Source organism: Pantherophis guttatus, chromosome 5, assembly GCF_059756535.1.
Source record: "Pantherophis guttatus breed Tessera chromosome 5, ASM5975653v1, whole genome shotgun sequence".
In the NCBI taxonomy this organism is placed as follows: domain Eukaryota; kingdom Metazoa; phylum Chordata; class Lepidosauria; order Squamata; family Colubridae; genus Pantherophis; species Pantherophis guttatus.
The window spans coordinates 31,883,867-31,897,175 of NC_142067.1; the positions used below are offsets into that span (position 1 = coordinate 31,883,867).

Sequence of the window (13,309 nt, forward strand, 5' to 3'; positions counted from 1 at the left end):
TTAATCAACATAAGTGTGTATGTATATATGTATATGTATTTACAGTATGTACATATATAACAATATTGAATTTACATGGCATTTATTGTTCCAAAATAATTTATATTTATATAGCATCTAGCATGAAGTTTGAAATGATACTTCCAAATATAATGCTTTATTCAGTGGATAATGGAAGATTTCCAGTAACATGAGCTATGAAGCATCTCAATACATGGATTCCAGTATAATTCAAAGAACTGTGGAAACAAAGACAGAAATATTATATTAGCAGTCTCATAAAAATAAATTTGAATTGTTCTCTATTCTTGCTGTTGCTGCCTTTGCTTGAGGAACAACTCTTCCTTAGAGTTTAGGTTCAGCTAGATGGAAACACCTAGTCAACTTTGGCTGATCTCATGATCCTGAGCAGTCAGCTTTGGTAAGTATTGGGATGGGAAACCAAGATTGTAGGTTGTAGATGGTATCAAGTAGCAACTGCAACTCACATTTTAATACAAGGCAATGGCAAACTACTTCATATTATTCCAAGAAAACAACATATGACTTTGTTAGCTGTTACCTGATAGGAAAAAGTTGAGGAAAACATGTGTGAGCATTTTTCTCTACAAAGTCTTGAATCTGTAGCACATTTTTTGCCATCGCTGATTTTGATGCTTTGTCAATTTTGGTTAATACAAGCTGTCAAAAGACAAAAACATACCAACCAAAAATAGCTTAGAACAAGTTTTTGAAACCTTAAATTAAGTTCAGCAACGAATTAGGTTAAAGATCCTCACAGGCTGTTCTTTAAAAGAATAAGATCTTGACCTTTCCTCTTCCAACATTTTTTACTTTGAGATATATTTTTTGAATCTGAATTTCACTAACAGCTTTTATCTCTACCTACAAAGTACATGGCCTAACGGATGTCAAACTGGCGGCCCGTAGGCCGGATGCATCACGCGCAGGCCACACCCACCCCGCTCTGCAAAGACAAAAAAGGTTGTGATATGTCATGTGACATGATCGAGTTTGATACCCGTGCACTAGAACAAGTAAGTTATAATTGTGAGGTCAAATGGAATTACTGTATTTTTCGGAGTATAAGACGCAACAGAGTATAAAACGTACCTACCTTTTTTGGTGAGGAAAAAAAGAAAAAGAAATCTCCCTCTGCCTCTGAACAATTTTGCCTCGTTGCAGCAAACAGCAAACAGCCTGCTTTACTTTCATTTTCGTTTTCAGCACAGCTTGATTAGCACAAGAAAAAAAAATCTGCTCCAGCAATTTACCTCTTTGCAGCAAGCAGCAGAGCCCTGCGCAAAACAGCTGAGAGCAAATCAGCTGAGAGTCGGGAGGCCAATCCAATCAACTTGTGCTAATTAGCCTATGCTGAACCTGAAAGGAGCTGTTTTTCCTTGCTGTTTGCTTGCAAGGAGGTAACTGCTGCGAGGCAGAGGCCAAAGGGTGGGGGCCAATGGGTGGGCGGGGCTACATTCGGTGTATAAGACGCACCTAAATTTTCATCCCCTTTTAGGGGGGAAAAAGATGCGTCTTATATTCCGAAAAATACAGTAACTTTGGGTCAAATTCTGTGTATTTACAGTGGACATAAAAAGTCTATACACTCCTGTGAAAATAAGTTTTTTGAGATGTAAAAAAAATCAGACCAAGATAAATCACTTCAGAATTTTTTTTTTCATTTTTAATATACATATAACACATACAACTGAATTGAAAAGCAAACTGAACAGGGGTGTGAGGACTTTTAATATCCACTGTATACTTCTTAAGGAATGAAGTCCACAAGTCAGTGATAAAGGAAGCACATAATATAGGCACATAATATAAATTTAATGAAGGGCTTAAAAATGCATTTCTTACAGGTAACACCTTTTTTTAAGCTAATATTTAGAATAGATTATGTTGGAGCAAAAGGGTTTATGTCAGGATTAGGCAACTTATTTAAAATGGATGGAAATGTTATATTCATTTTGCCATTATACTTCCACATTAATTTCTATGAATATGACGATTAAAATACTCATACATTTTTAGTACAATTTTAAAAACCCAGTTGGTGAGAGCAACATTTTAATTACAAATTTTATTGTTTGCATGCACATCTCTTACTAAACTGGAATATAATTCCTAAAAAACTGGCTGCTTCTGTTTCTTCACAAGTTTTTTTTTTTAAATTATCATAGACCAATGTTTCTTAACCTTAACAACTTTTAAGAAGTATGGACTTCAACTCTCAAAATTCTACAGTTGAGAAATGCTTTCTTAGACATAATTAATAGAGTCTGGCTAGATGGTATTTATGCTTTCCAGTTACTGTTGGTAAAGGTTTCCCTCGCACATATGTGCTAGTCGTTCCTGACTCTATGGGGTGGTGCTCATCTCCGTTTCAAAGCCGAAGAGCCGGCGCTGTCCAAAGACAACTCCGGTCATGTGGCCGGCATGACTAAATGCCAAAGACGCACGGAATGCTGTTACCTTCCCACCAAAGGTGGTCCCTATTTTTCTACTTGCATTTTTTACGTGCTTTCGAACTGCTAGGTTGGCAGAAGCTGGGACAAGTAACAGGAGCTCACCCCATTACGCGGCACTAGGGATTCGAACTGCTGAACTGCCGACCTTTCGATCGACAAGCTCAGCATCTTAGCCACTGAGCCACCACGTCCCCTATATATGATTTTTTGAGAATCTTAATATTATACACTCATTATTTTAAAGCAAGGTAAGTATGCTACTTACAACATAAGGGATCCCAAATTCTTCTAACATTTCTACAGCAATGTTATCCATTTCCTGAATTCCTTCTTTAGCATCTACTAATAAGAATGTACGCTTCAAACTGCAGTAAATAGAAACAGAGCCACAACTTCTCACAAATATAATAGGAAAACAAATAACAGTCAAGCATGAGAAATAGGTGGTTTTTTTATTCCTAATTTTTAAGTTCAGAAATATTTATATTCTATCATTCTACCATACATTTATACCATTATTATGTGGTAAATTCTCCTTTGGCAGAACAACGGAGGTAACCATTTTGAGTGAAGATACATTTTGCTTTTTTGAGAAAATGTGCTGTTTCAGATAGAATTGAAGTGACTCAGCAAATTAGAGCAATATGGCTTCACCCATACCTCAGGAATTACTTTAAAATTTAAAGTTTAAATAGTGGTTATAACAGCATTGTATTTTATCCAAATTTAATCGTTGTTTCACTTAAACTTTGTTTTGTATGCCCAAGCGCATCTCTCTAAATTTTACAACTCTATTCCCCCTCTCCTAATCCCACAGAAAAATTTCCAAGAAATTATAATTTTCAATCTTACTTTGTGCGTTGAGTTAAATAAGGCTCCACCATCTCTGCAAAATCTTTGGGTGCTTTAAACCCATACCCTGGCATATCCACCAAAGTGAAGAATTTTCCCACTTTGAAAAAATTCATTTTCTTTGTGTGACCCTGGAAAAAAAGGAGCTTTTTCTTCCCGACTTCTTTCAGATAAAGCATTATGGAATCTATGAACTTATTTAAAATATACTTTTAAAAATATAAATTCATGACAAAGTCTAAAAATTTATCTGTCAATCCTGAACATTAAATAAAACATAAATCTGTAGATTATTGTAGATAATCTGCAACTCAAAAGACATATACAGTGGGGCAAAAAAGTATTTAGTCAGTCACCAATTGTGCAAGTTCTCCCACTTAAAAAGATGAGAGAAGCGTGTAATTGACATCATAGGGAGACCTCAACTATGAGAGACAAAATGAGAAAACAAATCCAGACAATCACATTGTCTGATTTGGAAAGAATTTATTTGCAAATTATGGTGGAAAATAAGTATTTGGTCAATATCAAAAGTTCATCTCAATACTTTGTTATATATCCTTTGTTGGCAATGACAGAGGTCAAACGTTTTCTGTAAGTCTTCACAAGGTTGGCACACATTGTTGCTGGTATGTTGGCCCATTCCTCCATGCAGATCTCCTCTAGAACAGTGATGTTATGGGGCTGTCTCTGGGCAACACTGACTTTCAACTCCCTCCAAAGGTTTTCTATGGGGTTGAGATCTGGAGCCTGGCTAGGCCACTCCAGGACCTTGAAATGCTTCTTACGAAGCCACTCCTTCGTTGCCCGGGCGGTGTGTTTGGGATCATTGTCATGCTGAAAGACCCAGCCACATTTCATCTTCAATGCCCTTGCTGATGGAAGGAAGTTTGCACTCAAAATCTCACAATACATGGCCCCATTCATTCTTTACACGGATCAGTCGTCCAGGTCCTTTTGCAGAGAAACAGCCCCAAAGCATGATGTTGCCACCCCCATGCTTCACAGTAGGTATAGTGTTCTTTGGATGCAACTCAGCATTCTCTCTCCTCCAAACCCAATGAGTTGTGTTTCTACCAAACCGTTCTACTTTGGTTTCATCTGACCATATGACATTCTCCCAATCCTCTTCTGGATCATCCAAATGCCCTCTAGCAAACTTCAGACGGGCCTGGACATGTACTGGCTTAAGCAGGGGGACACGTCTGGCACTGCAGGATCTGAGTCCCTGGCGGCGTAGTGTGTTACTGATTGTAGCCTTTGTTACGTTGGTCCCAGGTCTCTGCAAATCATTCACTAAGTCCACCAGTGTCGTTCTGGGATTTTTGCTCACCGTTCTTGTGATCATTTTGACCCCATGAGGTGAGATCTTGCGTGGAGCCCCAGATCAAAGGAGATTATCAGTGGTCTTGTATGTCTTCTATTTTCTAATTATTGCTCCCACGTTGATTTCTTCACACCAAGCTGCTTGCCTATTGCAGATTCAGTCTTCCCAGCCTGGTGCAGGTCTACAATTTTGTTTCTGGTGTCCTTCGACAGCTCTTTGGTCTTTACCATAGTGGAGTTTGGAGCGTGACTGTTTGAGGTTGTGGACAGGTGTCTTTTATACTGATAACAAGTTCAAACAGGTACCATTAATACAGCTAATGAGTGGAGGACAGAGGAGCCTCTTAAAGAAGAAATTACAGGTCTGTGAGAGCCAGAAATCTTGCTTGTTTGCAAATAAATTCTTTCCAAATCAGACAACATGATTGTCTGGATTTGTTTTCTCATTTTGTCTCTCATAGTTGAGGTCTACCTATGATGTCAATTACAGGCCTCTCTTATCTTTTTAAGTGGGAGAACTTGCACAATTGGTGGCTGACTAAATACTTTTTTGCCCCACTGTACAGCAGATTCATTTTTGAAACAGTACTGCAGCGTACTGCAAAACACCTAAAATGGAATAAAAAGTGTCTATTTATATGTATCTCACTTTGATATTCTATTAAAAAAACTGAAGTAGTTTCAGTTTTCAACCAGTATTTTCAGTCAGGATAGCCAATGGATGGGGTTAGTTTGGAGCCATATCCAAAATATCGTGAGAACACTAAGTTTTTCTATTAACCTGTTCTTGACTTAACAGAAACTTTATACATATATATTTTAGACCTCACTATAATAAAGGAATATACCTATGTAGTATTTACAGGTCTGTCATGTAAATTCTCAGTCTCCCCAGGTCAAGCAGAATTTCTGTTTAAGTTTTCTGGGATATAAATTAAACATTTGCCCATAATTAAAAACCCTGATAAAAGCAAAATCCCATGGAGTATTCTACTCAAATTCAAGCATGACAAAGTTTGGTATAAGTCCAATATATATTTATGTTGAATAAAATGTGAATAGGTTGACTGGACGGAACAACATACGTGTTATTTGTATATTCTGTAATCCCTCATTAATATAGATGCCTAACACTTTAAAATTTTCACCCTGTAATTATGAAATTGTGACCAATAAGTGTATGATGCACTTATTCAAAAAATTTACCTGACCTTAAAACTATATTGTTTCAGAAATAAAGTTTTACAATACAGATATAACTTGTTTTGCTTATGCTCTATTCACTTTGAAATAATGCAATCAATCTTCACAAGACACTTACAGGACGTTTGGAAATTCTGACTTCAACATCAGGGGCCAATGAAAACAATGCTTTAATTAAAGATGATTTTCCAACATTGCTTCTTCCTAAAAAGCAAACCTGGAAGAGAAAGTTATAGTGATTTCACTATTCCATTCATGATGCAATAAACAATATATAATTTAAACAAGGCATATTGATAGTAGCCTGGGGCTTTCCAGATGTGTTGGTTAGTATCAGGAAGCTGGTGTCTTTAATACCAACCTAATATCTGCAGACTCTTGAAAGGGGGCCTGGGTCCAGCAATGGATACAGATGGAATTCCTGATGAAACCACCCTACCAGGACAAGGTATGACTTGGATTACTCCACTCTTTTAGTTCTGTGTTCCTGTTCTTAGTACGTGCCATTTAGTGAAGGGAAGGCAGCAGATCTGCTTACGTGTCTTGCTTCTCCTAGGGTGGGAAAAACCTTCCTCATGATCTCTGATGCTACCTCTATCTCTGTCCGCTGGTTAATACTTGGATAGAAAGTCACTTGGAGATCAATCCTGGACCATCTGCAGACTCCTGTTAGGGAAGGGAGGTATGTGTTTTGGAAGGCACTATAGTTGGAACCAAGCAGTTCCTACTACCTATCCACACCTCCTCATCAACCACAGCCGTAAGTGCTGATTACCTAGTAGTATATTGACTGATCATCTTTATGCCACTTTGAGGGGGGTAGCTGTTCCTGAGCTCCAAGTCTTTTCTGGTTACCTTCAATTAGTATTGCTCAAGAAAGAGCAGTGAATCAGGTGAGAAAAATCCCCCCCCCCAAGTTAAAATATAAGCTGTCTACTTGTCATGCTCATTGTTTGCTTCTTTTACAAAATGAGAGCTTCCATGGCTCTGCAACCTGTGTGGATTTCTGCAATCTGCAACCATTACCCACCTATCCATCTCTTCTCATGACGTTATTGTGAACAAAAAGCTGGAGTCTTGTTCTTGTTTGCTGCTGCACATAAGCAAATACTTGTGTTATTTTCCTCCCTATGACTCTTCTTCCATCCTTCTCAATAACATTCCTAAATCTCTCTTTCTCTCACTTAATTAAACTAAAATGAAGCCAAAGAGAAGTCCTTACTCTCTTGTAAAAGGTAGAGTTAAGACTGAGAGTTTAAACTTTCTAGCCAAAGTAGTTTGTTTTAGCTAGCCGGGATCAATATTTTTTAATTCAAGCTCACAAAACTTGCTAAACTACAATAAAACGGTAGGAGTTATCTTAGTGTTTCAAGCTTGTTCCCAAATTCCTGTGACGAAGGTAATACTGATATACAGAGGTTGAAAGAAAAAACTGGGAGAAATTGTGCATTCAAACAATATTTTCACTCCTGAACTACAATTGTTTTTATTGAGTTGCCAATGTTACAAGATTAGCTTTATTTATAGTGGCTATCATTTTGTTTTGTGGATCTTCCCATTTAAAAACCAAAGCTACAACAAAATGAATTTGGATTATATTTCTTGCAAAACCAGATAAGTACCTGAACGATAACACTGATTTAAAATAGAAAGAGATAGATAGTATGAATCAGCTTCTGTTTATCTTTGAGTCATTTATAAACAATGATTACCCAAAGGTGCTTCTTCTTAAATGAGAAGCGAAATTTCTTCAAAGAAAAAACAGAAAGTTCAGCTGCCTCTTGAAAAAGCACCTTTGGGACAACCATGACCTGGATGACTGAGAATCTTCATAGACAATAAATTATTAAGTAGATATTTAATCCCTTATTGGTCCATCCACCAGGTTACCTTTGCAAGTCTGCTATTTGGGCAGCATTCACATCACAAGGACCAAAAATTTGTTTACAATAATAGAGATATTCTGCAATTAAAAAATACAAAGATTTCTACAACCTGGACTTTTGGAAACTTTTTTTTTCTTCTGTATCCCACCCTCTGCTCAACATGTCAAAATAGCATAATTTTGATACCATTTGTCCTTCTTCCTCTTAAACCTAAATAATAAAAATGGAACCTCCTTTTCACTGATCCCACCTCAGGCTCAGACATTTCTGGGGCATGAGCCATCCGGACCGCAGAAGTGGAATAATCAATGATATGTTGATGTGATGGAATGAAAAAAAACTCGGCTGTCTGGATGTCCTTCTGGTTAGGTTTGAAAATGTAGAGGGATGATTTGTCCACATTAGGAGAAAAGAATTTTGCCAGATCTTGGAGAGGAAATGTTATGGCAGTAAACTGTTTTTCAGGGAGCTGCTGAACTTCTGTAAATGAAGCATACTGTACAGGAGTCCTGCTTCGGGTCATAAGCCTTTTCTGTAGTAGGCTGATATATCTGCTAGATTTTGACAATTGATGCACCTTCACGCATATATTTTCCATCATCACGGCAACTCAGTAACTATAGATATGTATCTTCAAACAGGAAGTTTCAAGTCCAAATTTCTAGTGAGAAAAAAGGAAGAAAAAGTTAGCAATCATGATTGCTTTAACTCAGCTTTCTCTAACCTGGTGCTCTCCAAAGGGATTGGCCTTCAAATCTTATCATCATCAGTCCCCTATTTTTAATGGATGATGGAAATTATCATTCCAAATATCTGGAGAGCATTTGGGTTGGGGATCATTTCCGTAGGTAGTTAAAAAAACAGTGAAACGGAGGCTGTACAAATCTAATAACTAAATAATACCACAAACATTTTACTCCTGACCCCTATCGCATTTTTTTTTCTTTAACTGATGCTGGCTAAAAGAATACATCATGTCATCCTGTATTTGCTCCTAGTGAATAAGATTCAATCACGTCAAAAAAATGATTTCCTTTTGCTAGATAAAATCGGATATTTAAAGGCAGATGTTTTTTGGGGGGGGGGGAAGGAAAGCTGCAATAAAGATTTAGCAATAAACAAAAGATAATCTGGAAGACGGTGCAGCAGTAATTATAATATAAAATCCATACATTAGAACAGCTAAGTGATTTTTTTATTTATTTAAAGAAATGCATTTGAGGCGGCAAAGTTGCTTCCCCAAACACAGAAAGGAGACTTTTAACGCAATCTGATTGCAGGGACGGGGATCAAAAGAAGACGCGCACAACCACAGCAGAAACCAAGGTCTCACCATTCACGCTTCTATCAGTACGGAAAGCCAGCATGTCTTACCCGGAAGCCGGGATTGCTTGCTCTGAAGTCTTTGACCCGGACGCCAGAGAACATAGAGATAGAAACAGATGACGGACCTCGCAAGGCAGTTTAAAAAACAAACCACATTGTATACCCGTGATTGAACCTGAATGAATTAAAAAGCAGTTCCCTTCCGAAATTTTTACAGTTGTGGGAATTTGGCTTTGGCAATGATTACGAGTTGTGTTAAGCTTTAGATTGATTCACCTTCTGCTCTTAGCCATGTTGGAAGATACGATTCACTCCTAGAAAAAGGAAAAGAAACTCAAAATATATTAAAAGAGCAGGAAAGTTCCCCTAAAAGAAAATAAGCAGAAACTCAGGCAGAGTTTCAGCCCCCACCTTTGTCAATGGGCCATTAAGAGGCTGAAGCCACCCTATTTTCCACAACAAAGGAAGGACAAAATTATAGGGGCCTGCAACATCCAAACAGGTACGGGACACAGAAAAAAGCACCAAAAAGGAAAAGAAATCAAGCCAAAGTAATTAGAATTTTAAACACATGAGAAAAGGAGATATTCACTAAAACACAGTAATAACAAACTGATTAATTATAGGGAACAAACAACTACAAAGGGCTGGGAAAAATAGAGATTGGACTATAAAACAATTATTTGTCAGATCCAGGAAGGAAGAACCCAATCACAAAAAAGCAAGATTTAAACACCATCAAACAATTACACACACAAATCAAAGGATTCACATGCCAAATCAAAAGAATTTCAAAAGACTTTAAAGGGTCACATAGAAAAATCAAAAGACCTTTTAGGATATAAAAAAAGGGTTTTTCTTACAGCTCAAACAGGCTAACCTCGGAATGCTGTGCTTGTATTTGTTTCTTGCCTGCCTTCCTATAAACAATAAACTAATTCTGCTCTCAAGCAGCTGACCTTCAATCATTTCCAAGTAATCTCCCAGCCGGGAGTTTTGAATTCAAGAAGGGAAAGCTCTGCCTTCCAACAATCCTTAAAGGGAAAGGCTTCTTTTTCTTCCAACAGCCACAACGTGGTTAGTGTTTTTTGCGTGGGCATGTTGTGTGAATTTAATCATTGTGGCTTATCCATCAAACAATGGATAACTCCATAAGAAAGAGGTGATAGAATAAGAGTACCATATATTTTGATGGAGGAATTTGTGGCTTTTCGTGTGTAAGCAGCTTCATAGGTAGGTCCGTTTGTTAAAAATGAACTTATACCATATATAAGCAATAGGAAATCATCAAGAGTAGACAGAAGTCTTGGAACATTTATAACATTAACAAGACAACGGTTTAACATGAAATGTGCAGGGTGTTTTCCCTACAGTCGGTGATTATGCTCGGCAAGTAGTTTATCAAAGTCTATGTGTTCACATTTAACTCTAATTCAGAGTTTTATTACTCAAGCAAAACAGATGTGCTCATGTATCATGTCCACACTAAGCCAAACATATCAAAATATGATTTAGGGCTTATCAGCCCTAAAATAGGCTGATAATGATTTTGAAGCTGTCAGAACAAAATGTTTGGTTTCAAACACTTATGAGTCCCTGACATTCTATCTGTAAGCAGTAACACAATAATACCGTAATTTATTGTTTGGCAGCTAGGTGGCAATACAGGCAAAAAAGCATTTTTCTGGGAATGTACCTATTGTAAGGAAAAAAGTTAGTTGTGAAAGTTTGAAAGTTTGTGTCTAGTTCTCAATTGGCCTGATCCAAACCTTCAAATCTATTTTGCTTGTGCTTGCTGCCTATTTTTTTCCCCTATGGCAAATCTTAATCAAAAACACTATTTGGATGGTAGTCACAAAAAGTTTTCAGGTCCTTTATCTTTCAAGTGTTTTTAATTATTATGGATCTGCTTTGTCCTTGTGCAAAATTTGGGCTTTATCCAACCATGTTAATATGCCTGTTAGTAGGAATAACACCACTTAGCTACCTAAGAACTGGGATGTTAGAGGGAACAATGAAATAGAGGAAACAATGATTAATTATGCAGTAAATTTAATCTGGTTTACATTTGTGAATAAATATTCAAGAAAAGAATAGAAGAAAGACATATTTTTTCAGAAATATAAAGTTAATATTAAATATTTGTCATTAATGTTAATATTTAGTATTAAATTATGTGCATGTACTATTTTCTCTAATAAAATATCTATCTAATAAAAGATAACATAAATCCACCATGTTCCTAATAGTTGTGAGTAGAATTTATACATTTATAATTTTTATAATTTATACATTTTTTCCATGAGACTTACAGAAGCAATTACAAGAGGCTAAATTTGTTATCTATTTGATAATGCTACAACTCCAAATGGCTGGGGAATTCCAAGAGTCGTAGTCCATACATCTTAAAGTTGCTTGGGTTGAGAAACTCTAAAGCTTGGAGCCTCAATACAAGCCACAATTCTGAGAACAGAATTTTTCTACTGACGCATGCAGTATGTATGGGAATGAAAAAGAGGAATTTTGCCTGTAAGTCTTGGTTGTTTTTTATAACTTCTCAGACAATTTCTAATTATAGGCTGATGACACAGGCATGACATGGCAAATATAGAAGCCAGATTCTGGTGGGAAAAAAAAGCATTGTCAAACAGATAATAAATTTAGTTTCTTGTTGAAAATTGCTTCTGTAAGTCTCATGGAAAAAATAAATTATGTCTTTCTATTACATGAACATTTCTTAGAATAAATTATTTTAAAACATCTGTGCTTTTTACATGATGAAGCAGTAATGTTTATGTTGTATATCTTTGCTTCAGCTCTGGCTACACAAGATTTAAATTTCACAATTCTTGCAGGCCCATGTTCCTTGCTGCTGTGGTTAAACTTTTTGTGTAAAAAATACATGAAATTCTAGGGCTTTTTTGGTTTTATTCAGCCAATAATAATAAGTCAACTGAAGATAAGTTACTGCAACCTTTTGAATGTCTGAACTCTTTACCAACAAGACAAAAACCATTCGTCCCCTCCCAAAAAGAGAGGGAGAGACAGAAATGTGTTTTTCAAGACATTTATATGTCAGTTGACATTCCCAGGTTGAGTGAAATGGAAATGCTTTCTGATATACAGACTAGGGGGGGGAAATGGTATAATTTTAGTCATCAGAGCAAGGCAGGGGCAGGCAAAAGCTAAAGGCTATATTTGATGTTTTGGAGAAGGGATGGGAAAGAGGGACAGAGTAGTCTTACAAAATGAGCAGGGTTTCGTCATGTATGTAAACAACCAGGATTTTTCTGTTTGGGGTAGAGTGGGTTGTTTTAATTGTGTGAAGCCTTTTTTGGAGGTGTTGAAAAAAATATCCTTCTGGGTTCAGTTCCAAGTGGAGAAAAACACTGGATTCATGGAAGTTGCTTGGAAAGAAGGTTTATTGATGAACAGGATCACATGCCTTGGAGATCTTGGGCAAAAAAAAGGGAAGAGATGCTGAGAGTCCCTGGGTTTTATACCCTCTCTGGCTTTGAACTTCCTGGGGCACAGGAAGAGTATCCTAATTGGTTGTTGTCAGAAGTCATGGCTAGCTTTGTAAGTTGTCTATATGCTAAATTTGGTTGAATCTTGTTGGGTGATACAATGAAGGGGAATTAAATGGTTTTGCCTGAAGGAGGTAGATCTTTGTTATGTAGAATGCTCAATCTACAACAAAAAATAGGATTCTGGTTTCAGCAAAATTGAACCTCAGATATCCATTTTGCCTCAGCGTATAATAATAAATAATATCTATCCAGGCTTAGGGCCTAAGCAAGTAATGTCTAATGGGTTGTGTCTCACAAGGACTAATAAAATTGTATTTGATCAAAGACAGTGAGCTCAGTTAGGAAGGCTTTAAACTGAATGCTGTGGGGATGAAAGAAGAAGGTAAAGGATCTTTGATAAAGCCTTGATTCTTGTAGAGGGATATGAGAATCATGGGGCCTATTAAACTCAACAAAGTATCAGGAGAAAAAGACTCATAGTTCATGATCCTTACTAACTTATACTGATTCACAGAGCACGAGAATACAAAGGCATATATGATTGGATGGGATATCTACCACAACTGTAGTATAGCAATACAATAAATCCAGCTTGATCAAAGGAGACAGAAGTGAAACAGAAGTTACATTGTTGTTAGAAGTATTTTTATTAATTTTAAAATCCAAGTGAACGAACCTGGTGATACTGTAGACAGCAAATAGGTAGGTT

General features: G+C 36.8%; 1 protein-coding gene across 4 annotated transcripts; it reads right to left on the minus strand.

Moving 5' to 3' along the window:
• Nucleotides 1-65: 65 nt before the first annotated feature.
• Nucleotides 66-10,055, minus strand: GTPBP8 (GTP binding protein 8). Of its 4 annotated transcripts, none has more exons than XM_060686286.2 (8): nucleotides 9,934-10,055; nucleotides 9,119-9,384; nucleotides 7,995-8,405; nucleotides 5,977-6,075; nucleotides 3,330-3,460; nucleotides 2,743-2,842; nucleotides 563-681; nucleotides 66-239 (listed from the first exon to the last, which is right to left on the minus strand). In XM_060686286.2, exons 3-8 carry the CDS (start codon nucleotides 8,343-8,345, stop codon nucleotides 158-160), a joined length of 882 nt encoding a protein of 293 aa, XP_060542269.2. In that variant the 5' UTR covers nucleotides 8,346-8,405; nucleotides 9,119-9,384; nucleotides 9,934-10,055; the 3' UTR covers nucleotides 66-157. The 4 variants fall into 4 exon arrangements, with proteins under 4 accessions (XP_060542269.2, XP_087750954.1, XP_087750953.1 ...); XM_087894828.1 differs by having other exon boundaries at nucleotides 9,347-9,384; nucleotides 9,934-10,003; XM_087894827.1 differs by lacking the exon at nucleotides 9,119-9,384 and having other exon boundaries at nucleotides 9,934-10,046.
• Nucleotides 10,056-13,309: the final 3,254 nt, after the last annotated feature.